General features: G+C 35.7%; 2 protein-coding genes and 1 long non-coding RNA gene across 3 annotated transcripts; 1 reads left to right on the forward strand and 2 right to left on the reverse strand.

The window, feature by feature from the left end:
* Positions 1-1,677: 1,677 nt before the first annotated feature.
* On the reverse strand, positions 1,678-4,337 carry LOC145583157 (cytochrome P450 CYP72A219-like). The gene is made up of 5 exons (XM_081640328.1): positions 3,989-4,337; positions 3,375-3,592; positions 2,988-3,232; positions 2,455-2,851; positions 1,678-2,199 (listed from the first exon to the last, which is right to left on the reverse strand). The coding sequence occupies exons 1-5, from the start codon at positions 4,269-4,271 to the stop codon at positions 1,774-1,776; spliced, it is 1,569 nt and encodes a 522-aa protein (XP_081496454.1). The 5' UTR covers positions 4,272-4,337; the 3' UTR covers positions 1,678-1,773.
* LOC145583158 (uncharacterized) lies at positions 4,012-26,565 on the forward strand. Its single transcript, XR_014100075.1, has 2 exons — positions 4,012-4,135; positions 26,245-26,565. It is a non-coding gene; the product is annotated as an uncharacterized LOC145583158 (long non-coding RNA).
* Positions 13,669-16,991, reverse strand: LOC145582247 (F-box/kelch-repeat protein At3g23880-like). Its single transcript, XM_081639251.1, has 2 exons — positions 15,730-16,991; positions 13,669-14,021 (listed from the first exon to the last, which is right to left on the reverse strand). The coding sequence occupies exon 1, from the start codon at positions 16,933-16,935 to the stop codon at positions 15,772-15,774; it is 1,164 nt and encodes a 387-aa protein (XP_081495377.1). The 5' UTR covers positions 16,936-16,991; the 3' UTR covers positions 13,669-14,021; positions 15,730-15,771.
* Positions 26,566-27,746: the final 1,181 nt, after the last annotated feature.

Here is a 27,746-nt window from a genome sequence, read left to right on the forward strand (position 1 = left end):
TAATTGATTTTGGCACACCCCTATGTGAGAAGAGCATAGAAAACTGTGCTCTCACATAAAGGTGTGTCAAAATCATTTCCCGTTCACATTGTAATTTATTTATTAATTTTTTTTTTAATTATGTGTATGTGATCGATCCAATTAGAGTCGAATACAAGTACGTGTGTAGTATATATTATCAAAATATATCAATTTTCATATATTTTACTTATGTGTAATCTTAAATATATTATTGCAACTTGCAAGTCTAAAAATTAAACAATTAGAAATCAAGGTAGTGCTTAAAGGGTAAATATAAGTTCATCTCCGAGATACACAATTATTGTTTATCACATGACATTTTTGTAAATAAATCAATAACTTTTTCAATAAAAGCGGATCCCACAGTGATGATCACTTTTGATTTATTTAGCAAAATGCCATGTGATAAACAATTTTTATTTATCCCGATGATTAATCGGTCTTCCTCGTGCTTAAATTATTTAAAGAAAGAAAGAAACATGTGTATATTAAGAGACATCTGACAACATTTCGTGAATGTAATCAAAATACTCCCTTTGTCCTCAAATGTTCTTTCCATTTGGATTGTGCACGTTTGTCAATGTAAAATTTTGACCATAAATATCATTAATCAGTTGCTCATTAGTAAAAAATAAAACGATTGAATATTAATAAACTATTCATTACGACGAATAAAATAAGACCCGACATGACTATGTTATGTCTTATATATTAAGAGTAATTTAGAAGATTCTCTCACCTTAGAGAGTTTGTTATGTACACCCGGGGGAACGGTGCACCTAAGGGTATTGTTTGCTCATTTTAATGGTTATTGCTCATTTAATCATCAAATGAGCAAAAAATACTCTTGGGTGCACCATGCAGTCGGGTGTATATAATTATTTGTACTCACCTTATGAATAGTGTCAAAATAATAAATGGGAAGAACATTTGGGCACGGAGGGAGTATCAAATATTAGAGAGTCAGACTCCAAGTGTCAAATAATTTAGATGAAGATTTAAGTATTTAACCTCATTGGGTTCGTTTGGTATCGTTGTGGTTTCCTATTTTTTGGTTTTTTGTTTTTCAAAATCATATGTTATATGTCATATAATAAATCAAAAATTAGTCAAACATATTAAAATTAAGATAATTATGATAATTTAGGTTTTTTGTTTAAAAAAAAAAAAAAAAAAAACTGAAAACTGAAACAAAAAACGATGTCAAACAAGCCTTAGGTATCACTGCATATTTATTTTTAATATTTGGTCTAAGTAAATAAAATCGCTAAGTTTGGTATATACTCGTGTTGTACCAAGAAACCAATACCATGGGTCCATCGTCATTTTTGTAAATAATATGAACTTTATAAGATAGTAAAGATACCATTAAGTGAATAAATAGTACCATTAGTTTTTTTTTTTTTTTTTTTTTTTTTTTTGGGTGAAAGATAAATAGTACCATTAGATAGTGTAATGTATTATATTACCTTCTTATAATATAATTAAGTCATGCTATATTTCTAGTAGTACAAATAGAGTTTTATGGACTAGATAAATTTCAATGATACTAATGTGGTATCAGATAGGCACATTAAGACTTTAATGATACTATTTATGTTTCTAATGATACACTAAATATGTCATTGAATTTTAAAGTTATATAGAAAATGACCAACATACCCCGGTCTGTATAATGCTCATACAGTACAGGCATGTACGCTGATCGCTCAAATAAAACTAATTCACTCTCTAAACTCTACTTGTATGTTCTCACAGCTTGTGTAGTATAATTTGAAAACCATGTTGAGGCTGTAGAAATATGACAGTCATGGGTGCATGAACATAGTTCGGCGAAAGCTCAAAGGAAAAGCGTTGTAGAATCATTGATAATGCCATTTTAGCTTCAATCATAGCAAAATTTTCCCCAATACATTTTCTTGGTCCCCAACCAAAGGGAAAGAATGAGTTACTTCCCCCTGTTGCCTTAGAAATTCCTTCAGAAAATCGATCTGGCTTGAAGTCATCCGCATCATCACCCCAGGATTTCTTGTCTCGCTGAGCAAGAAGTACTGGGAAAGTAACTATTGCCCCTGCAGGAAGCGATAGTTTTCCTAGTTTTGTGTCTTTGTAAATCCTCCGGTTTAGTTGGATTGCTGGTGGATATAACCTCAATACCTCGTACAGAATCATGCTCATCTAAAGGAAATTAAACAACATTATTAAGTTACAGAACAGCATATATGTGCTATGACATATGCAAGAAAAAATAACAAACAAAAAAAAACACAGGTTTATGTGGTTTGTAATAACAGGACCTTGTATGTGCTATGTCACGTGTAGGGGGAAGACATATTCTAACGATATGAAAACATGAGATATGAATATCAGTGAATGTTATATTTTATATTTACTTGAACCTCAAAATGCTGTAATGACCAAGAAACGACTTACTGTCTTCAAATGACTTAGACCTTTAAAGTCTGGCACACTAGACCCAAATGTTTGCAACACTTCTTCCCGTGCTCGTGCTTGCCAATCTTGATGCTTGCTCAATAAAATCAATGTCCAAACTAGTAGTACTGAAGTAGTCTCTTGTCCAGCAAAGTAGAATAGTTTACATTCGTCCATCACTTCCTTAAGATTCATTCCAAGCTGTTGATTCTTGACACTGCCAACAGCATTTTGTGTCTCTTTTTGATTGGAATCCATGAGTGTTCCCAATAGGTCAAATTTTTGTGGATCTCCAGCTTCAATTTCCCGCTTCCTCTTGTTAATAACTCGTGTTAGTAACGTGTGTATTTGATCTTCGACTTTCTTCAACCTCCTATTACTCGCTGTTGGAATGTACCTACACATAAGAAGCATGCAGGCCACAATCATGAAAATTCTATGGTAGTCATCCTTAAAATGACTGTCATTATACTAATTTTCTTAACAGGTAGTGCTAGTGTTAAAAATTAGGACGGAGTATATATGAATAATACCGGAGTCCTGGGATGTATACTGACTGCAGAGTACTAAGAGCAATGACAGTCATCTCCTTGAGAAGTTCGAATATTTGTTGTCCTTCCTCATAGCTACTACCAAATGCTGCTCTAGAGATCACATCAGCCGAAAGTGTAGTAAGATATGGCCACGCATCTAGTTCATTAGAATCCTCTTCATCTAAAATCTTCTCCCATTTAGTAATCATCTCCACACAACCATCATAGAATGCAGGCAACACAAGCTATAACAAACACCAACAAAATTTCGAACAAAACAAACACCAACATCATTGCCTAGCAATTAGGAGAATGTATAAATCACAAACAATAATCAAAATGAAATTATAAAAACGTTTCATTTATTTAAATACGGAGGGAGTATACCTTTAACTTCTCCATGTGAAAGGCAGGGCTTATAATTTTTCGATGTGTAGCCCATTTATCTCCTTCATAGTTGACAAACCCCGGGAATAGCTTGTCAACGATTGGGTTCAACCTCGGTTTATGAAAATCCTTCATATTTGTTAAGGCTTCTCTAATCAACTCAGGGTTCGAGATGTTTATCATTGGTGTTGCACCAGCCCAAATGAAATAGTCCTGTCCTACATTAAAATCCAACAACCAATTCATCATTTCCTCATCATTCATTTCCAAAAGTAATCTTCCTTAGCTTCACTCAATCTACATAAGACAATCTTAAAAGATTCGATCATAGATATATATAAAGTTGGGTATAATGAGAATTGAACTCCGAACCTCATGCTAGGTGGGAGTTTTACCATTGAGCTTTCACTCACTTACAACAAACTCCAACATTTCAAAAATTTATCAAATTATAGGATCAATGTCTAATTATTTTAGTTGTTACAGTTTGAATTGTACGTTTATCATGCACAACTTTGAACATAAATATTTCTAATTACTTGTGAGTACATATATATATAAACATGTTTTGATAGGAAAAACTAATACTCGTAAAAAATAGAGGAAGTACATACCAAATTTGGTAACTAAATGATGACGAAGAGGGTCGACACGCAGAAAGTAATCACTGGAGAAGCCATTCATGGGGTTTTTCAAAGCTTGATTACACAAGAAGGAGTAATCTTTCATATCACCAAAGAATAGCTTGTAAGAAGTACCAGGTATACCCTGATTTCTTAACCATTTCTCTTGTTTCTTGGGTCTTAACCATACCCAATTCACCACTTTGATTATACTTGTTACAATTACTATACTTAGTAATGAAATTAAGATGGAGATTAGTGTTGGGGTTTCCATTTTTTGATCTTTTTGCTGAATATTTTGTCAAATTAAAATTAAAGCTAATAATCAATGTATGAAAAAGAAAAGGCAGAGGAATTTTGTATTTTTACTAGTGAATTTTATTGTTGTTTTTCTAAGAATTGCTTAAATGAGAATAAAATAAATAATCTTATCATATTCTAGATGTAGGACATCAGTAGAGGGTGTAACAGGTGTTAGATATAATTGAACGGTACGCTTTGGTCAGAATTAGCTGCTAGCTCTGTCATCACTGATGTCCAACTCTGAAATCAAGGTATCTCGGAATTCCTAAAAGATTGTTGTATTTAAGATTGATAGTATTGCCAATTATTGTAGATACACAAAATATAATGATCCATACTCCAATGGTTATCGTTAAGAACTTGATTGCAATTTTAAATAGTCTCTATCTACTTGATCATTTAAGGTAGAAATGCAATTAATTTACTTGAAAAAAAAAACTTGCCAAAAAGAAAATGTTAAAAGTAAATTAGTAATTAAGAATTTAAGATGAAGACAATAAATTAATATTTTAAATAATAAGCTAAGTTAATAGCTAGTCATTGGGACTCAAACTAACTAGAAAGATAATTAACTTAAAAGCTTATTATGTGGCATATATGACAAGCTAATTTGATAGTTGAGTTGCTCTTAAATCCAGTAATAATAATTTTGTGCACAAAATATATGCACATTCCTACCAATGTAACAAGCAGCAGACTATGTTGCTTCTTTGGGCCATTTTATGCAAGCTCACCAAGATATCGGTTCGTTTATAAATAGTAAATTTTCTTTTTTTATTTATTCTGATAAGTTAGGGTATAGTCTTGAGAAAAGATTATCCTAAATTCTTGTTTACCTTTCCATTTAAAAAAAAAAAAAAAAAAAAAAGTCATTCTTTTATGGATGCCCAAAAAATGGAGCATACATAAAAGAATGAAGACATTTAGATACACGACCTTGTTATTTTGGAAAAATGATTCACCATTAATATCATAATGAGCTTGTTTGGCAATTGGCTTTTCATGTAGCTTTTGGTTTTTAGATATGGTTAAACAACAAATATATAAGTTTGGTTATTTGGATTTTTTGTTGGATTTTTAGATGTGAACTAGTAATGGCCCGGGCGATACTCCGGATTATCATAAAATTATAAATTTGATCAAAATTAAATTTAAAAGGTTAGTATTCAACAAAATTTATAAGTAAATAAAATATAATAATAATAATAAATTTAAGATTAATGGATGCTAGCTAGCTTTTATTCATTTTACTTGGCATAATGAAATACGAAGTAACACTTATGTAAATATCACTTTGTATAATTGCTTAACTGGCATTAAATCTAGAAAATTAGCATCGAAGGAATCAACAACCATAAGGAATCAATAACTTATTCATTAAAAAATTTAAAAAGTTTTTTTGATTAATTAATTAAATAATTTAAATAATAACCAATTAAAAGCTGCCACATGACACAATTAACCCTTAATGACTAACGTGTTGGGGACGGAGCAGCTATAAACACATAATCGGGAAGAATAATAAAATACGGAACAACAAGAAAACAGCACACAAGATTTTTACGTGGAAAACCCCTCCTTAACAATAAGGGGAAAAACCACGGTCCCGATCTCCAGAGACGAAAACAACTTTACTAGCAATAATTTCGGGAATGCAATGACCACCACTACAATTACAATATTAGATACAATGTATTTATAAGATAGTCTACACTAAGTACCCTTCACATTGGTACTTATACTAATCCTAAAATACCCCTCTCAGCTCACTAATATTGTGTCTGCCTCTCGATAGTTCCTCCCTCACTACTACAGCTATTGTGCTCTCCTTCACATTGAGATGCATACACTGCTTCTAAGCTCACTTGCTAGCTCCACTTCCTCACGGTGTGTGCCGTCTCACACACACCCTTCTTCTTGCTAGCAAACTACATTTTGCTAGCCTTACTCTTCTTCAAGGTGGTGTGGCTATTTCACACACACACCAACACACACGGCACACCACATATATAGGGGTGAGCAAACCGGATACCCGTTCAAAATTTTAGGATCCGGACCCGAAATTGGTTGGGACCGGCTAAAATTCGGAACCGGAATTGGAACCGGTACAACCGGGTCCTAAAATTTAGGAATTGGAATTAGTTCCACCGGGTACCGGTTTCGATTCCGGGTACCCACTTATATACATACTTGTTAAAATATAATACAAATCATAATATTTTTTGGTTTATTTTCATTTTTAGCGTTTAATATTTATATTTTTTTATGCATTAAGCTATTTTATTTATGTTAGACATTAATATTTTTTTTTAATTTTATTAACTAGACACATTCAACATATTTTTGTTTTTTTTAAAATATATTTAGTTAAATATATGTTGGGTAACCGAGTACCCAACCGATTCCGGTTCCAAAAAATTGAGAATTGGAATTGGAACCGATTGCAACCGGATCCTTAATTTATTACCCGGAATTAGAACCACTGGGTCCAATTCTGGTTTCGGACCTGCCGGTTCCTAACCGGTTCCGGTTCCAATTCCGAGTACCCGAAATTTTTACTCACCCCTACACATATATATATGCAAAGCTTCTTACATAAGCTTTCTACCACATGCCATAATTGCAAGCCTCCAAAAGTCAATACCTATTGCCTACTCTACATAGACAAAGGCTGACAAGTGACAAGTACATCTTCAAGTCTTCCTTCTCATTGAAGACTTCTTACAACTTGGACATAAAGTCCACAAACCTACATCTCCCAACCGTCCAAATGCATTCACCTTCTTTTTTTTCATTTTCTTCTTCTTTCTTACAACATTAATATTATTACTAGCAACAATAATATTACTTAACTTAACTTAACTGTGAGTCTGTGATTTGGGGAGAATAACCCAACATAACGAAGTTAACGAGAATGACATGTGGTGAACTGGTGATATATTCGTGAAAGTAATGTTTATATGATAAACTAACTTAGGACCCGTGTCATGCACGGTTATTACTAAAACTTTATTTATTGTTATCTTAATCATAAATAATATAAAAAAATATAGCAATATATATCAAGCTTTATTTATGTAAAATATGCATAAAAATTTGAGTACAAAATCGGCAAATATATTATAAAGTGAATTGCTAAACCACGTCCGGTATTTACCGGGTAACGCCCGTATTTTAACATGACTTTACAAACATGCCCCCATATAAAATGTACCCTATTTCACTTTCTTTAACCACTCTCTAACTTGTTACCCCGCCAACCACCAAACAACCATCACCTACGAACAACCACCACGTCATATATTTTTTTTTTTTAAATTGCTTTACTCTTCACCAATTAGCGCAAACGGTGAATGGACGAGTTTAAGGAAGCAACGACGCCACTGGAAAGGTCGTCGGAGCATACGGAGTCGGTGAATGCTCTGAATTTTTGTCGTTTTTTTTTTTTTTTTTTTTTTTTTTTTTTTTTTTTAATTTTCGTAATCATAGAAGGAACGCCTTAAATTTTAGAATCACCCAACCGTCCATAACTCCATTGGTAAATGCTTGTCATCTGCAAAATTCATCTTGGTTTTTTTTTTTTTTTTTTCAAAGTAAAATTGTTAAGATGGAAGGAGACTTGACTGCCGAAAGTCAGAGGTTGGTATGTACTTGGTAAAATAATAAAGACCGTTTAACCTTCAACTGGAAAATTAATTAGAGATTTGGTTATCTTATAAGTTTTGAATTGGTCGAAAACGAAGTTTATATAGATTGGTTTTAGAGTTTATTTATTTATTTTTTTTTTTAAAAAAAAAAATTGTACAAAAGTAATCATATTACGTATTATCCTTAGATAGGAAACTTATTACCACCTCCGTTTCAGGTTACTCGCAACAAAGGACACTTTTGCGGTTCCCAAGTCAAAAGATCTTAAACATGATTATTGAAAAATAAGAGCATATGCTTCATTATTAATCCAACCAAAAAAAAAAAAAAAAAAAAAAAAATTCAACCAAAATGAAATTTCATAACCCACCACCTGACCACCACCGACACCACCTAGAAGGACTGAAACCACCCACCACCACCACCACCCAGTAGCACCGAACCACCCACCACCACCACCACCCAACACCGAACCCAACGAACCCAGCACCACCCACGAACCCAACACGACCGACGAACCTAGCACCACCCACTACCCAGCATCGAATCGAACCCACCGCACCCACGAACCCACAAGCAACCCACCGCACCCACGAACCAACAAGCAACCCACCGAATCCACGAGCCGCAGCAACCCACCAAACCCACGAGCCGCAGCAAACCACGATCTGAATCCACAAACCACCAACCGCGAACCTACCAACCACCAACCACCAACCCAAGAACCCACCAACCACGAACCCACAAACCCTTCTCTATCATCAATTAAAGCTTTAATTGGTCAAGTTTAACCATCAAAACTCTAGATCTAAAGTTTTCATGGTTAAATTTGACCATAAAACCTTCAAATTTGAGCTTCAACGACAATGTCGAAACAACAAGAAAAGGAAATAGAGAGAAAACGGTGGTTGGTGGTAGGTGGTGGTAGTCGAATTGAGGGGAGATGAACAAAGAGAGTGAAATTTTTGGGTAGTTGAAGATAGAGTGGAGGTCGGTGGCGGTGGTGGTGGTTAGAGCTGTCAAAAGCTGACCCGACCCGAAAAATTTACCCGAATCCGGTTATTAACTGACCCGTTTGAACCCGAAAAAATGGTGACTCAAACCCGATATGACCCGACTTGAAACCAACCCTAGACCCGAGTTAAACCGAGTAATTGAGACCCGAACCCGAACATGAACTGACCCGAAAATGACCCAACCTGAATATAACCCGTAAATTATTGACCTAAACCGAGATTGACCCAAACCCGTTTTAACCCGTCAAAACCCGAATTTAACCCGACCTGTTACTAACCCGACTCGAATTCAACCCGACCTGTTATTAACCCGACCCGAAATTCAACCCGATCTGTTACTAACCCAACCCGAAATCAATACGACTTGTTATTGACTCGACCCAAATTCAACTCGTATTGTTCTTAACCCATTTCGAACTCAATCTAACCTTCTATTGACCCGACCCGATTTCAAATCACCTTAAGTTCAATTTAGACCACCTTATCAATATATAGTTATATAGTTACGTACTCATTTCTAAATTATTTCTACTAAAAATATGATGTTCGCTACGCAAATAAGAATATAAGATTATATTATATGAAATTAATGACATCTTGTGTGTGTCATTTGTGTAGTTGTGTGCTTGTGCAAACGAGTTACTATGAGAAGTTCAATAGTCAATAGTTCAATACATACGACTCCTTACATAGACTAATAATAGCTATTTGCTCATTTCTAAGTGTTAGAATATATTTAGCATATATTCTCTAATTATTGTATACATCTTTATTATTGTAGATATTGACTAGCTAAATAAAGATATATACAATAATTAGAGAATATCTGCTAAATATATTCTAAGTTACTCGTAAAGTCGTAACTTCGTAAGGCTAAAACTACTCTATGTACCCGAACCTGATATGACCCGACCTGAAATCAACCCGAGACCCAGATTAACCCAATATTTGAGACCCGAACATGACCCGAGTTGGAAATGACCCCACCTAATTATTACCCGCAAATTATTATTGACTTGAACCGAACCCGCCACGAACCCGATAATGACCCGACCTGATTATAACCTGCAAATTATTGACTTGAACCGAACCCGACTCGAACCCGAGAATGACCCTAACTTGTTTTAACCCTTTAAAACCCGAATTAAACCCGACCTATTATTTACCGACCCGAATGTAACCCGACCTAAACCCGACCCAAACCCGATAAGATGTATGACCCGACGTGACCCGACTCAACCATGACCCAACCCGAACCCGACCCACATAGGTTACGACATTAACCCGAATTGACCCGACCCGAGTTGACCTGACCCACACTAACCCAACCCAAACCCGACCTGTTTACCCGAATTGACAGCTCTAGTGGTGGTTGCCAATGAAGGTGATGGTGAATTTAGATGGAAGGGTAATGATTTAGGTGGAAATGGTTAAGTTAATTAATGTTAAGGTTTAAGTTAAAAAGATAAAATCTGTAGTTTAATTAGGGTGTTTAAAAAAAGGTAAGGGTAATTTTGTAAAATCACACAAAAAAACTTACTAAAAATGGAAAGAAATCGCTTTGTTGTGAGTAATGTGAAGCATCCATTTTTGGTAATTGTTACGAGTAATATGAAACGGAGGTAGTATTTTATAACCTTATAACATTAAAATTATATCATATAAAAAGGTTATCACAAATCAGGTTAAAAATTGACAAAAATGGGTTAATTGGAGTTTTACAACAACAACAACAACAACCAAAAAAAAAAAAAAAACTATTCCTTCATGTGGGTTCCCTGGCCACAATGGCTCAATACAACATGGCTTCTACGTAGCTTAAAATTTGCTCATATGTTAAGATGAGCCAAACAACTACACTCGAGAAAAAGTGAAAATAAAGAAGTGATTGACATTAAAATATAACCCTGGGAAAACCAAGTTCATGGAGTACGAAGCCAACCAGAGATATCATGGATTCATGGGAACCACTGATACATAGTGAACACAAAAAAAAAAAAAAAAAAAAAAAAAAAAAAAAAAAAAAAAAAGGGTTTTGCTTAGGTAATAAGAATATATAGTCCATATTAATTTATTTATTTTTTATAATAAAGGGTAAAAACACAAGGCACTGAAAAAATACTCATATTAAAGTAAGAAATCAAAAAACACTAGTCTAAAAAAGTAAGAAAGATTCAAGCCCAAAACAAGGTTGTCAGGATCGGGATCCTACTTTGGATCAGTGAGAGGAGTAGGATCGAATCGGTAAAATCGGATCGTAGAATTGTAAGATCCTACAAAATTGATAAAAGGAGTAATAAAAAGGTTGCTACATAACTAGATAACATTTTTTAAGCCATAAAAATGGTAAAATTTATAGTTTTAGTAGTTGGATAGTAATTTTCTTAACTTAGAGAAAAGTTTAATTACTTTAGGCTCATTTTAATAAGTAAAAAGTAGGATCGTACGATCTTGAACAATCCTACTCGATTCTGATCGATCCTGCACGATTCTGTCCGATCCTGACCGATCTTGTACAATCCAATAATAATTTAAGTGAAAAACAGGATCGTCCGATCCCACCCAATCCTGTACGATCCTGACCGATCCTACCCGATCCTGACCGATCCTACAGCGATCCTGCTTACTCTACGATTCTGCATCCGTTCCGAATCATTTGGCTAAAATGGGATCGTAGGATCGCACGATCCAGATCGCGATTTTGACAACAATGACCCAAAATAGATCAAAGGGTAAATTCAAAAAATCAAGAATTTGGAGGGGCCAAAAATCTTAATTGTTTCGTAATCATTAAAGTATTGATGTCTTGAAAACCCAAGAAAATGAAAAATCCCAATATGAACTTTTTACGAAAGAACTGAAGGAAGCTAAGCTCAAACCTACATAACCTGCATCAAATTAAGATCAAATTCATGGTAAGTGAATTGGATGTTCCATGGTGGGTTTGCTTTGATATTGTAAACTCACATATGCTTAACAACATAAGCAAAGAACAAGGCAGTACAAAGCAACGATTATTGATGAAGAGATTAAAGCAAACACAGCAACAACTATCCCTGCAATATCATGTATGATAAGGAATCAAAACTGATAATAATTGACCCTACTACTACAACATAGAATCAATATAAGATATATATCCCAAGATTGGAGAAGAATAACAAAAAGCCAATATTTGGACAACCCGTCTACTACCAACACGTGATAGCTTTTCATGTAAAGGTTAATGGTTTGACTAAGTCAAAACATAGTTGATATTATGTAAAGTGTTTAGCAAGATTATAGTGGTGAGAATTAGCATTAGAAGTAGCAATTTAGAGTGGTTGTCTATAAAACCACACCTTTGCAGCTAGTGAGATTTGAACCTGCCTTTTTTATTCTATTTCGGTAAAACAGACCCTATCCTACATATTCTTTTGGTAGTGCAATTGAGTAAATTGAAAATCACAATAGCTTCGTATTCATCAATTATACTTTCTCCTTATAGATTTAAATGTCATATTACTAGTTAAAATTACAATGTTTAGGAAACCAAGCTAACATAATCCTTGTAGATGTCCATGATGTTGAATAAAAGTAAAATCACGTTTGTTTATAAATTTAATATCCCCATATTCTTCAATAACCTACCTTGAATATTAATCTCCCTTCTCCGCACTCTCAACAAGCAAACCCCAAACCCCAAGCAACAGAATGAATAATGGCTCAACCCTGATACGGGAGCCGTATATACAAAGAAGATATAAAAGATACAAATTACCTAATTAATGAAAAGTCTGTTGTGTCCTTTAGATATAAACATATTATCCAGATACACCCCCTCAATCTGCACAGGGTGAAATGACGGATGGAAATATTGCACTTGTGACGGAAAATAAATCATTAGTGAGGCATTTTGTAAGAATATCCACAACATGTAGTCAAGAAGGAATATGTCAACCCGCAACCACCCCTAGCAACCATCACGCTAACAAAATTATAAACATCTATATGCTTATTAAGTTATTAGTTACTACGGTCATGCTGTACAGGATTAGCAGTAAGATCTAGTTGTTTAGATCCTCTAACAGGTTAGCTAATATCAGTCAGACATGTTTATTTCAGAACACAAATTTCCATATCAACTCGACTCTAGTAATACTACTAACTACCCCCTTATCTTTGTTCCAGATGATCTGCTACTACTGTAGTCCAAACCACATCAGAGCCACCTGCTTCATTGTGTATTTCTAGCCATGAATGAATGAAAAGTCTATTGTATCCATTACATGTATACATACTCCGTATTACCCTAATATAACTAACAAAGCAATGGTGTTGACTAAAGCAAAGAATGACATATATTTAAAAATTTGTATGAGTAAATCAGAATTTCCATCCTACCCCGGTTTTACATCCACTTATATATTTATCCCCACATGCTCATACGCACAGGATTAGAGCTATCAACAACTGACCTGACCAGTACAAATCCAAAATTCGATGTGCATAGGCACAATAATTTAGCATAACTCCCCCGACTAGACCCAACCTGAACCCCAACCAGTTACCCGAATTGACACCTCTACATAGCGCAACAAAAATAACATGTAGAGGGTATAATTTATTTATTTAACACCTGGTTGTAACATCGACATATATATTATCGTGATCATAAAGGGTAAGTAACTACAAATTGTTTGCAAAATTGGAAATAAACTCCCATATATTTATCATTTATGATAACTAGCGAAATTTTTTTTAAGTTCACTCTTATTTTAACAAGATACAACATGAAACACATTTGCAAGACAATGAGATTAACAACCACATATTTGAAGAAATTTTATAAACTCAAATAAAAAAAAATAGGTGAACTCAATGCATTTTCCTCTGCATTATAATTTATATACAAGACCCAAACTTAGGATTTTGGAATTTGGATTTCATGCCACAGCCTCTGTATTCTATACACTTGAGCACTTTCAGCAAAATCTCAAGTTAACTATCGGGATTTCTCTTCACAATCTTCGGTTTTCATTGATTAATGTAATTGCTAACCCATTACTCCAGCAAAACTGCATATGTATGTGGTATAAAAATAAATAAATTAGAAGAAAACAAATCCTTTCACCCATGAAACCAACAAGTTAGACCTGCAAGACACTATGCCTACATGAAAAATCAAGGTTAACTTTAACATTCAAGAAAAAGAGAGATATAATGTCTAAAAACATTCAATGGAATTTTAACTATCCTACATGAAAAAATCAAGGTTAACATTAACATTAAAGAAAAAGAGAAATATAATGTCTAAAAACATTCAATGGATTTTTAACTAATGTTTTAAACTCCACATTTCATGAAAAGTACCCATTTTTGGATACTCAATAGCTCTACAACAGGAACATACACTCAATGTTACACTTGAGAGAAAAAATAATTAATCATTTTCCAAAATTGGTGAGATACACTGGTTTCCATACACTTTTGTTGACTGATTTCTACACACAGAGTAGACTCCATATCACTAGGGAAAACTCAATACTTTACAACGTGGTTCATTTTTTGTTGGCACCTCATCCAATTAAGCCCAGGAATCTGGGTCTCGGTAATGAGTAGATGAGAGCAGAATCTTTTTCTTTTCACTTCCTCTTTCACAATGCTATAAGGCCTATAACTCCAGTTATAGAAATGGTTACAATTTGTGGTAATTTACACTTGTAGTTTCTCAGAATTTTTCTTTCTCGGAACTGAAACTTGAATTATGATGACCAGATTTACATCCAACCGAAAGATAGAACCCATTTATTTACTTATTCAGATGACTGTTGAGTTATACATTAGACATTATATGTACGGGTGGTTCTAATTGACTCTGGACACAGCAGAGTATGCCTGGTGCTTCTGAATAGCTATTTTTTACACAGTTATTGAACTCTCATGATATACTTTTTACATGCGTTAATTTTTCCACAGGTTGCTATCTTGTCTCAAACTTTACTTAAAACATCATCTCACAAATGTTTTCCAGTCTATGCTCATGTGCCAAGAATTATTATAAATTTGCAGTTCAGTCACAGCGGTTACAAATTCATAATTTCTTACAGACTTTAATGATGGTGACTAAAGTAGAGCACAACTCAGCCATCCACATGATTGGCAAACAAGCACCTTACTGTATTTCAAAGTGTACTCAAAGTTCTACATAATCATCTTTGCCCAATTCTTACTAATATCAAGAACCCACCAAGCCACTTATATGCATGTTTCAATTTCTATGCTAAAACAGTACTTACATTCAGGCATTAACATTGTACATATCAACCACAAGTCCACCATCAATACTAAGTAACATAAGAGAGACTCTCAAAAGCTGATTCACAGGCTTACTGAAGTAAATTATAAGACATCTTACTCTGCCCCATTGTCTATCCTACAAATGTTTACTCTGTCCCATTGTCTATCCTACAAAAGTATTGCTCAGTTAATTATTGAAGACACAGTATCAGATTATTGGGCAAAATTGTTCCAAACATTCTTTATTAACTTAGTTTCCAAGGTAGTGTTACAGAGTAATTAGCAAAATTGAGCTTAGAAATAAAAATTGGCAGACAGAACTGAGAAACAGTCCAAAAACAAACATTATTATAAAGCTTTTGTAACAAATGTGTTGTGGGATATAGCTAGCCAAACAGTAAGACAAAGAACATCCAATAATATGACCTTGACGAAGCTTTAAAAACAAACAACAAACAGCCCGTAGATAAAATGCATTACTATTACCTGTCATCATTCGGCATCTACCAGTTTATGTTGTAGTCCTTTTTATGCGAGTGAGGTCAAAGTTGTGCCTTCACATCCTTTGTGCAACACCAAGCTCTCCACATAAGTATCCAGATATGAACAACGAAAGTATTTCCTTTGTTGTACTTGATGACTCGTTATGTCATAAGACATCAGTTTGTTAAAGTCATGTATCAACAATGTACCAGTATTTTCAACATACAACATGTGCAAATTGTGCATTGAGCAACAATCAAAGAATCTATAGGCATCCAAATTAGAATCTCCAGAAGAAAATTGGCACCATGGCTCCTTTCCGTGATTCTTTTCAATCACCCATACACAAGCTCTTACGCGAGAAATACCAAAAACTGCTAATGACCCACCAAAGAGAAAAAGAAACTTGCGCATTTCCTCCCCAAAATCCGGCATCTTCAGAAAACTAAATTCCTCGGTATCTAAGTCAAAAGAAAGAAGATGAGTATCTTTCCCCGGGAATCCATAATAAGGTCTCCAGTACAATGCCCCTTGGGAGAAAACAGCCCCATTCCTCAACCTCATTAAACTAAAACACCACCTTGGAACATTTCTCCAGTCGGGTTTAACCCTCCAAACACGGCCACTAAGCGAATAAATTGCAATCTCAATCGACAACTCCGAAGCTTCAGCATCACCAAGCTCCACTGCCTCCAAAGCAACCACTTTATAATCCTTACTCAAAGGTGCAAATCCTAGATAATATCCAACATTACTAAACTTAATACATTTAAGAGGGCAATGGGGAAGTAACATGGTTTTCCTAATAGAAGGGTTCCACAACCTCAACTCTTTCGAATCCGAATCATGGAAAGTAAATCGCCCAATTAACATCAACCCATCAACCATAACACTTTCAAAATTCATTCGGGATTCTAAATTCGTATCAAGTTGAGCAATTTTTCTAATTGAATCACTCCGACGAATTATAAATTTGAAATCAGAAAATGTTTTGGGTATAGGTTCAACAGCTAAAATTCGAGGAGTCTTGTAAAATTTGAGATGCATAGAAATGAAATCAGGAGAATCAATTAAAGAACACCAGGTTTTACAAACACACCTGAATTGCAAAAGGGTTTTCACCGGCGACCTGGCCAAGACCTCCCTCCATAAATCTGGGGTTAAATAGTGGTGTTCTTGCAATGGTGTTTGCCTTTTCTGACCCCTCATTTTGAGCGATTTGCAGATTGGAGGATCAATGTAAAGAGGAAGAAGACGGACTGTTAGTTGATGGGGTTTTGCATTTGGGGTTTTCTAATTCGTACGAAGTATTTTCTCGTATTTTTTAATGGGATTTCTATTTTTTTTAAAAAATTGGCAAGTCGTCTTGTATATTGTGTTACTTCCTCATCCCTTGGTTTTTTTTTATTGGTATTGGGTTGTCGGGTTTGATGAGGTCGGGTCGTTAGCTCATGGCCATCAGGCTACATTTTTTTTTTTTTTTTTGAGAAAGGCTATCAGGCTACATAATGTCTAGTATTTAAGTCAATATTTAAATTGACTTTGTTTAGGATTTTTTTTTTTTTTTTTTTTTGAAACAGGTTTATTTAATTTTTGATTCATTGTAATCATAATTTTTTAGTGTTATATACTTTCTCTATTTTTATATTTATACAACATTTCTCTTTTCAAGATTGGCGATGTATTATTTTAAAATTATAAAATATAACTAAAATAGTATAAATTGAGATGGATATAACAAGATATCACATCACTATATTTTTGCTTAGATATAAAACATTATAGCTAGTCAAATTGTTGCAAGTACTTAAAAAAAAATTTGACAAATTATCACATTTTAATATTGTTTTTTTTTTTTTTTTTTTGTTGGTTATCGTAATCCCCACTCAAATACACTTAGCCTCCATTGTTGACACTACAAGAAAATCACGTTTTACCGATGGTCAAAAACAGTCGGTGAAATCGTAAAAACCGTCGGTAATAGTCACACCGACGGCCAACTGTCGGTGAGTGGCTGACGTTACGTTGTTCGTCGGTGACTCACATATCACCGACGGTTTTGGCTGTCGGTGCGTGATTCACCGACAGTTTTTAAGGCGGTCGGTGAATGTTTGAGAACCGACAGCTTCTAACTGTCGGTATTTTGTAACCACCGACTGCCAAAAGCTGTCGGTGAACCCTTAGAAAAAAATAAAAAAAAAATAAAAAAACCTACCCACTCCCACCCATGACCCAAACCTACCCTTACTGCCCCCATCACAACCCACCAGCACCCACTCACACCACCACGGAAAACCCACCCACACCCACTGCCCCCACCACAGCCCACCCATGACCCACCCACACCACCAAAAATCGTCCAAAATTACAAAAAAAAAAAAAAACCCACCCACACCCACCACAGCCCACCCATAACCCACCCACAACATCCAAAAACCGTCCAAAATTAAAAAAAAAAAAACAAAAATTAACACAAATCACCTACACCTCCACACTACTAAAAAAATCATAAATTAACAAAAAAAAAAACAAAAAATAACACAATTAAGTAATTATCTCAAAAATGACAAATAGAAATCAATTCTATGTAGTAATAAATACAACAAAAATTATAAACTAAAATTATACATGAAGAATGCCCAAAAATTCGAGGATTCACAATTATACAATTATCTCAGAAATTATTAACGGAAATTACAATTATATGAACAAATTAATTATATTCATAAATTTGAATTAAAAACAAAAATAACTAGATCTATATTCTAACCCTAAATTAAAATTAAATAATAATTGAAAAACCTTGACATGCCCATGCTATTTCCACGGTGGCGGTGGAGGTTTCTTGCGACGATGGAGGTCGATGGTGGCCTTGCGACTGTGGTCGACGAGGACGCGAGGTCGGTGTTGCTCAAAGAGGACGCAAGAGAGGGGAAGGGAGAGAGAAAGAAGGGAGAAGGAGAGAGAAAACCGAGAGGAGAGAAAGAAGGGGGGGCGGTGGTTGTAGTGATTAGGGAGAGATGAGGGGAGAGAGGAAGGGAGAGAGAAAGAAGAGAGGAGGACAGAGAGAATCAAGAGGAGAGAGAATAGAGATGAGAGAGAAAGGAGAATGTAGGAAGAGAATAGAGAAAGAAGAGAATCGGCGGCTGTAGGGTAAGGGTTAGGGGTAATGGGCTCATGTATGGGCTTTAGGAAATAGGGTTAGGCGAATATTTTTTTAAATGGACTTCACCGACGGTTTTAAGCCGTCGGTGATATTAAAACCGTCGGTGTTTAATTTCACACCGACTGTTATAAGCCGTCGGTGATACCAACAGCTTTCAAAACTGTCGGTGTTTTTTAAACTGTCGGTAATAAAAGACATACCGACTGTTTCAAGCCGTCGGTATCACCGACAGCTATAGAAACTGTCGGTATTTTCCGACAGCCACTAAAACTGTCGGTATTTCCAAAAACACCGACGGTTTTATTTGACAGTCGGTGCATAGCTATCGGTAAAAAGCTATTTTCTTGTAGTGTGAAATTTTAGAGGGATTTCCATTGGTTTTTACTTTTTAGTAGTGAAACTTCAATGTTGTTTTTTGTGAGCCGTTTATCTTTGTTTTTGTTATAATAATTCTTTTTCTAAGAGAAACATAATTTTGTTATCTTTGTTTTTGTTATACATGGGACGTTGGACTTTTTTTCACTTATATATTAGGAAATTTTCACTTTTGCCACCACTAAAACACCCCTATTTTACTTTTGCTACCCATCTAAAATTTTATTTTATTTTGCTACCACCTAAAATCACATAATTTAAGTTAGTTAAGTTTATGCAAAAAATAAAAAATAAAAATAAAAAAACCCAGTCACCCTCAACTGCCCAGCCCCCTCCCGTCAGCCAGCCTCCCCTGCTGGCGGCCGGCGCCCAAAGCTTCGGCCAACGCCGGCGACCCCACCCCAATCCCTTTCCCCCACCAACGCAGCCACCCCCCCTCCCTTTTCCCCTTCTTGCTACCCCGACCCCCACTCCGAACCGGAAACCACCCCCTCTCCCCATTCGCCCCACCGGAATCGACCCCCCTCCCCATTCCCCCACCGGAATCGACCCCCCTCCTCTTCCCCCACCCAAAAATCGGCACCTCTAACCCTAAACCACCAGCCCGAAACCACCCTAAACACCCGAAATCCCAATTGTAAATTCCCAGTTTTTTGCTTATCCAAACACCCCAATTTCCACCATTATTACCATACTCTCTACGATTCTTCTTCCATCACTATATTCAGTAACCCTCTCATTCTGCAAAACGCACAATTGCCCGTCTTCTTCCTCGTACAGTGATCCTCCATTCTGCAAATCGCTCAAAATGAGGTATTTAACCCCTGATTTATGGAGGGAGGTCTTGCTTAGGTATTCGGTCCAAACCCTTTTACGATTCAGGTGTGTTTGTAAAACTTGGTGTTCTTTCATTGATTCCCCTGATTTCATTTCTACGCATCTCAAAATTTTCCAGAATAATCGTGCAAATACTTATTTATTAGCCGTTGGATATAAACCCAAAACAGAACTTGATTTCAATTTCACAATTCGTCGCAGTGATACAATTAGAAAACTGCTCAGTTAGTCAAGATTATGGATTTGATATTGTTTGTTGCAAGTGATATGATTGATGGGTTGTTGTTGATCCACTGCTCTGATCCGATCCATTTCATTCCTAGAGAGATGAGGTTGTGGAACCTTCTATTAGGAAATCCGTGATACTTCCTCATTGCCCGTTTAAATTTAAATTAAAGGATGATAGACGTTTTTATATAGGATTTGATTCTTCTGCTAATGATTATAAAGTAAGTGTTTTTGAGCTTGGTGATTATAAAGCTTCCGAGCTGTCAGTTGCATTTGCAATTTATTCTCTTCGTGATCATCGTTGGAGAGTTAAACCCAACAGGATAAATGTTCCCAAGTGTTGGTTTGAATTAATTCGGTCCCAATACGTGGCTGTTTTCTGCCAAGGGGCTTTGTACTGGAGACCTTATATTAGGTTTTCTGGAGAATATGGTCATCTTCTTTCTTTTAACTTAGATGCCGATTAGTTATGTGAAGATGCCAGATATTGAGGAAGATATGCTCAGGTTTAATTTCCTCCTAGGGGGGTCATTAGCACTTTTGGGTCATTAGCACTTATGGGTATTTCTCGTGTAAGAGCTTGTGTATGGGTAATGGAAAAGAATGCTGGAATCGAGCTCTGGACACAATTTTCTTCAGGAGATACTAAATTAGATGCCTATGAATTCTTTGATGGTTGCGTAGGTCATAAGATGCAGACTATTTTTTTTTTTTTGAAGGAAAGATGCATAAATTAACCGTGAATAGTAGTGTTAGTTACATCACCAAAAGTAGAGGCTGGGACATCACCAGCAAAATAAAAGTTATGGTTTACAAGTTCTGAGCAACGCTCACTTTCAAAAGCTACACTACAAGCGGGAGGGAGATGATACAAAAGACAAGTTTGGTGCATAGCCTCCGAGTTACATCTTGCATCTTTCGCAACTAAGTCCACTACTACATTACATGTTCGCTCCTCAAAGCGCAATTCCAGATGATGGAGCTCCCTTAGCAGGTCCCTGTAGTTTTTAATTAAATTAGGCACATTAGCTAGAGTTAGATCAGTGGTTATATCAGCTACTACCCTCTTTGAATCATAGTAGAGAATAACTTTTTCCCAGCCTTTCTGCTTGGCCCAGAGCATACTCAAATGTAATGCTTTGAGTTCAGCTTCATGACTGGAAGAGCAATAGCTTCTCCAAGTGAATCCCTCAATCCACTCTCCTAAGTGGTTTCTGCAAATAGCACCCACACCAACTTCTTTGGTAGCCTGAATGAAGGATGCATCACAGTTTATTTTTAGATAGGGAAAGGTGGGAGGAGACCAGGCAGCAGAAGAGGGCTTTAGACTTTTTGAGTTACAGCTGGAGAAGTAGCACTCAGAAGCAGCCCAAATGCACTGGTGGACAGCTTGTTTAATGGGAGAAATTTTCTTGTTAAAGATCCATGTGTTCCTTCTTAGCCATATATGCCAAAGAATGAATGAAAATAGGGTATTCCAAGGGATAGCATTTAAGTTAGCTGCTGTGTGCTTGAGGTTTTTGTTGAAACCAGGACTGCCAAGATGAAGATGAGCTAAAAAGGATTGGGGAAGGGATTAATTCCCAGAATTCTTTTGCTCGGGAGCATTGGACAAACAGGTGAAGGTTTGACTCCTCATAGGTGGGGAAGAAGGGGCAAAAAGGTTGAAGATGGGGTAATCTTTGATGGAGGTTTTGGTTTGTTGCTATCCTGTTCCAAGCAAGTTGCCAAAGGAACATTCTGATCTTAGGGTGAGACTGAAGTTTCCATATTTTTCCCCAATTGAAGCATGTGTTTTTATCTTTGGTGAGCTCCAATAGGCCTGTTCTTGCTTTTGAAGAATCAAATTTGCCTTTATAAGTCTAGCTAGAGTAGGCACTATCCGGGGAATCAGTCAGAGAAACAGATTTCAAAAGCTCAAAGAGAAAGTCATTGATTTGGAAGGAGAGGAGAAGCTCAAGCTGCAATTTTGACTGAATTCGGGAGAGACATTGAGAAAGGTCAAGGGAGAGTTTATCACAAGGGATGGGTCCAGTGAAGATCTCTGAGGGTTTTGTTCAAAAGCCATCTATCTTCCCAAATATTGATAGTCTTCCCATCTCCCACATCCCATATTAAGCTCATCTTGAGTAATTTCCAAGCTTTTCTTATGCCCTTCCAAACAAAGGAACCTTTGTTGAAAGGTGTAGGATACCTTTTATTCTCAATATACTTCTCCCTAAGCAACTTTGCTGCCCACCCTTTGTTATTATATAATGACCAGCAAAGTTTAGTTAGGGAGATAGTGTTGATGTGGTCATGCTTGGTAAAACCAAGCCCCCCTTCAGCTTTAGGCCGACAAATGTTAGCCCAAGAAATCCAGCTCATTTGTCTTCCCTAACCTGAGTTTCCCCAAAAGAAATTAGAACAAATAGAGTCTAATTTTTTACATAGAAACTGTGGGAAAGGAAGCACTTGCATATAGTATCTAGGGAACGATTGGAGAGTAGATTGTATTAAAATAGCTTTTCCTGCCTTGGTTAGCAGTTTAGCTTTCCATGATGCAAGTCTACTTCCAACTCGATCAATGAGGAATTGGAGGTTTCTTTTGGTATGTTTTTTATTTGACAAAGGAAACCCCAGATACTTGCCAAGGTCAGGGGTAGTAGTTATATTAAGTTCATGCTCGAATTCATCAATCATTGACTGGGGTGTGTTTTTTGAAAACAAGATGGAGCTTTTTTGTTCATTCAATTTCTGGCCCGACATGTTAAAGAAGTTGGTAAGAGTGTTGGAGAGGGAGAGCAGGGTTTTGTGGTTGGTTTGGCCAAAGAGAAGGACATCGTCTGCAAAGAGGAGATGAGATATGAAAGTCCCCCCCCCCCCCCCCGAATCTGAATGGGCCCCAATGCTTATCCTCACACTGTTTATGAATCATTCTGAATAAATATTCCATGCAGATTATAAACAAATATGGTGACAAAGGGTCACCTTGTCTCAAGCCTCGGGAAGGAGTGAAGGAATCAGAAAGCTTTCCATTATTTCCATTAATGAGAATGGAAGAAGAGACTGATGAGACACAGCTTATGATAAGGTTAACAGATTCTTGGTCAAAGTTAAAATAGAGGAGGCAGTGGCGAATGAACGTCCACTCTATTCTATTGTAGGCTTTTTCCAAGTCTATTTTCAAGGCAAACAATCCCTTTCTTCCATTTTCTTTTTTTCCATGGAGTGGATTATTTCAGATGCAATGATAAAGTTAATATCAGTGCCCCTCCCTGGCAAAAAACTGTTTTGATTGGGGGAGATAATCGAATCAAGTCTTGGTCTTATTCTGTTTACAAGAATCTTATAGAAATTTGTAACAAGAATTAACCAGATTAATGGGTCTGAAGCTGGTGATTTTAGTAGGATTATCAATCTTTGGGATCAAGCATATGATCGTCTTATTAATAGAGGGAGGGACTACTTTGGATGTGAAGATGGAGGACAGAAGGTGGGAGCAGCCATCTTTTATCTCATCCCAGAAGTGTTGGAAGAATAAGGCATGGAAGCCATCTTTCCCTGGTGCTTTGAGGGCCCCAACCGAGAAGACAGCTTATAAGATGCAGACTATGTACATCAAAAATTCCGCTACATTGTTGATACATAACTTTAACGAACTGATGTTTTATAACATTACGAGTCATCAAGTACAACAAATGAAATTTTTCCAATGTGTAAATCTGATGAATTATGTGGAGAGCTTGGTATTGCACAAAGGATACGAAGGGTGCGACTTCGACCTCACTCACTTAAAAGAGAAAGCAGGATAGATGGCTGATACTGAACGATGACAGGTAATAGTAATGTGTATTAAAAGATGGGTTGTTTGCTACTTGTTTTATATTTTTGCGATTGTCAAATTTGGATGGTTGATTAGCTATATCCCACAATATGGATTATTGGATGTTAGTCATGTTACAATAGTTTCGTATGTACGTAATGCTTAATTATCAGCTTATGGGAAGTTGCAAGAGTAATGTTTGTTGGCTTTGTGAATAAACAAAGAAACAACTATCTTGCAGTGAGGGTCATAATTTCACTTGCCATTCTTTCTTTCCTGGTTCAACATTTCAGATCAAACACTACATTGAAATTAATGATAGGAATATTGATGCCAATTAATCTGATAATGTGTCTGGCATGATTCTATGCATATAATTCCAGTCTAGAATATGGGCCTGAGTAGAATATTTCGTTTAGTAAGTTTGTGGAATATGTCTGAGAATTTTTTTGTGTTAGTATTGATGATGGATTGGTAGTCGGTGTTGAAAATTTTAATTCCTGAATCTGAGTTTTATTTTCTTGTATATTTAGAAAAATGCGCATGAGAGGTGAGTGAAAATTTGGGTGGGTTCTAGATATTAGTGAGAATTGGGCCAAGATGATTGTAGATGTAGATGTCTGAGATACACATTCACCTTTATTGCCACAAGGAAGTGTAGAATTCCATAGCAGCCTCTGACAGTAGGAGTGGATATTTGAATAATTAATTTTTAATCAACACATGAATAGGTGCATGTCTATCAATTATGTGAATGGCTGGGTTAAGCTCTATGGAGTACTTACCTATCATCATCATGAAAGTCTGCACAATCATTAAGCTTTAGCCATGATTGGAGTGAAAAGAATAATATATGTCGTGGGCATATAATAAGCTAGTTTGGCCAGAAGTTGACTTTAGCCATAGCATATTTTGGCTGATGCACATCCATATTCCCCAATTGAAAGGAAACAATGAGTTACTTCCTCTTTTAGCCTGGAAAATGCCTTCATTTAAGATCTGGTCTGTCCTGAATTATCCACTTCAGCAGTTTAAAACTTCCTTCTTAGTCAAGAAAAAGTACTGTGAATACTTCTCAATTCTCCTGTAGTAGTGGTAGGCCAGTAGCCATCCTACTTGTGTTGTTACAATTCATTCAGGTTAGTTACTTTGTTTGTGGATAGTGTGTAACATCCTCTTAAAGTGTTGTATACTTAGTCTATGTATCGTTTAGCTTAGTAAAGCAAATATGTTGCTTATTAAAATAAAGATTAGATCAGATCTTATTAGTTGCATTTACGTATAGCTAAATATCTTTACTTTATAAATTCTGTAAATTTCATGTTAGGAAAGTGCACTTAAATACGAATCTAATAGCAAGTACCAGAGTAGTCTATCACTATCTTGTCCAGTGATGTCATCTTATATTCATTGATTACCGCTTGAAGACTCATAGTCAATACCAGTTGTTAAATTTTGCTGTTAATGGTAACTTGTACAATCGTTTTAGAATCAAGAAATCGATGTGTTCTTCACAAGTATATTTTGGAAGCCTATTCTGTCTTCATTGCCTCCTTCCTCATTTTGATACATTCCCTTATGATTTCATTTTTGTGTTTTTTCTTGTTCTAGTTCTCTCTCTCTCTCTCTCTCTCTTCTAAGTTCCTATATTTCTCTGTTGAATGTATCTGAATATGAGTAACAGGAATAAACCTTACTTTTGCCTCTGAGCTTTAAAATGTCTGGACACTCAAATTTCCCAAAACCACAAAGAACCCCTTTTATGAACAAACAATTAAGAGATCGATAATGTAGAGTCAACTAAAGGTTACGCTATTGCAGCTGGTTATGCTTTGGCATAATGAAGAGATCATACTTCATGGAATAGATGGGGAATGAGGTTCACTTACAAGTTGAAGGAAGAATATTATTTTTGCTGTGTTTGCTGTTACAGTATACCATGTCTGGAATAGTATGAGTCATGTGCTGTGCCTTTTTTGCCCCTGATATAACTGTCAATAGGGTATAAGTTGATATTTGTTTTAGAGTTGAGTTTCTTGTTTCTGAAAAATGGTGTGTTGTTGATGTAACTTTCATAAATTTATATGCAGTTTCTCTGGTGTAACAGGTTTTTAAAAGGAGCAACACTGGATTGAGGTATGAGTCTATGAACTACAATGATGAGTGGGAACAGTAACTTGTGGAAAAGCGCCAGATAAACCAACACATACTATTATTTTGCTGCGCCTGTTGCCATGGTGGTATGCCTTGTTTTCTATGGATCTCCCGAGATCATCTCAGCAATGGAAGATTATGCAAACAGGCTTCTGATAAATCCGATTTGTACATGCTCTTTATTAGTAGATGCAGTGCTGCGAGAATAGAAACTTTGGTGAATGGTGATCCTTTTTTATGTCAAATACAGAGTGCTCTTCTTTTTAGTGAATTATTATGGGAAACCAATTTATTTATGCTGCATTGTGTGGTCTGCAAGCACTGTGATCAAAGTGCAGGTAACATTGTGAAGCCTGAAGAGGTTACAGCCAGGTGGACAAGAGAGATGGCAACCGTGTTTCAGACTTCCCTTTATTATGCATTGTCTTAATGTGGAAATAAAACCATATAGGAAGCGAAAATTAAGCCAAGGAATTGAACAGATTCATTACGAAGTAGTGAAGTACTACCTTAGTAGGTAAGATCCTTTCAAACTATAAAAAAATCGACAAAAGGTAAAATGAGATTTTTACTTAGGGGCAATCTTTGTGTGAAATGAGACTTTTATTTGGGGGACGAAGAGGTAAAAAAGATATCAAAGTATACAATGTAATCCATGGATCAAGTTTCTTCTATTTTTTCCCTTAATAGAAAAAAAAAAAAAAAAAAAAAAAAAAAAAAAAAAAAAAAAAAAGCTTTTTAGTTTTTTTTAAATAAAAAATATCATTAGATCACAAATTAAAATGTAGCTTGCAGAAGAATAAAGAAAAATTAAAAATAAAGTTTGCAAACTTTCAATACAAGAATACAATCAATCTTTGATAAGTTTTGTAATAATTTTTCTTATACGAGACCTAACCCGTCATCGTGGCCATGGTCGCCAAGTATTCTCATTTTCAATGTATGCAAATATATATGCGATGTTAGAATTATACGGAGTACAAAATATACGAATAATTGAGTTAGTTTAGATGCATCACAACAATTTTTTTGAGTTCCACGAGCATAAATGGCATTGATGGTTTGAGTTCCACGAAACTGTGGATGCCGTTACTGACATTGAAATGGCTATGAACACTAACACCACACTACCAGTCCACCGTCGATACCATAAGAAAATCACTCAAGGCTAACAACTCTGCCCGAGTTACTGTACTGCTGGATTTTGTGCACAAAAACTATGGTAAACTATCAGATCACTTTATTTGGTACAATTTCTCCTTGAAGGTTTGTTTACTTGAATTTGTTGAGTTGAAGCACACTCCAAGAATTTATTTCATGTATATAACAGTACATAAGAAACTTTCTTCAAAATAAAAGTACATAAGAACGAGACTTTTTTTACATCAAAAACTAAATTAAATAAACTAATAAAACTAGCAAACAACCCCTAGATTAATACGAAGTAAGCAATAC

Source organism: Chenopodium album, chromosome 15 (assembly GCF_948465745.1).
Source record: "Chenopodium album chromosome 15, dcCheAlbu1.1, whole genome shotgun sequence".
NCBI lineage: Eukaryota > Viridiplantae > Streptophyta > Magnoliopsida > Caryophyllales > Amaranthaceae > Chenopodium > Chenopodium album.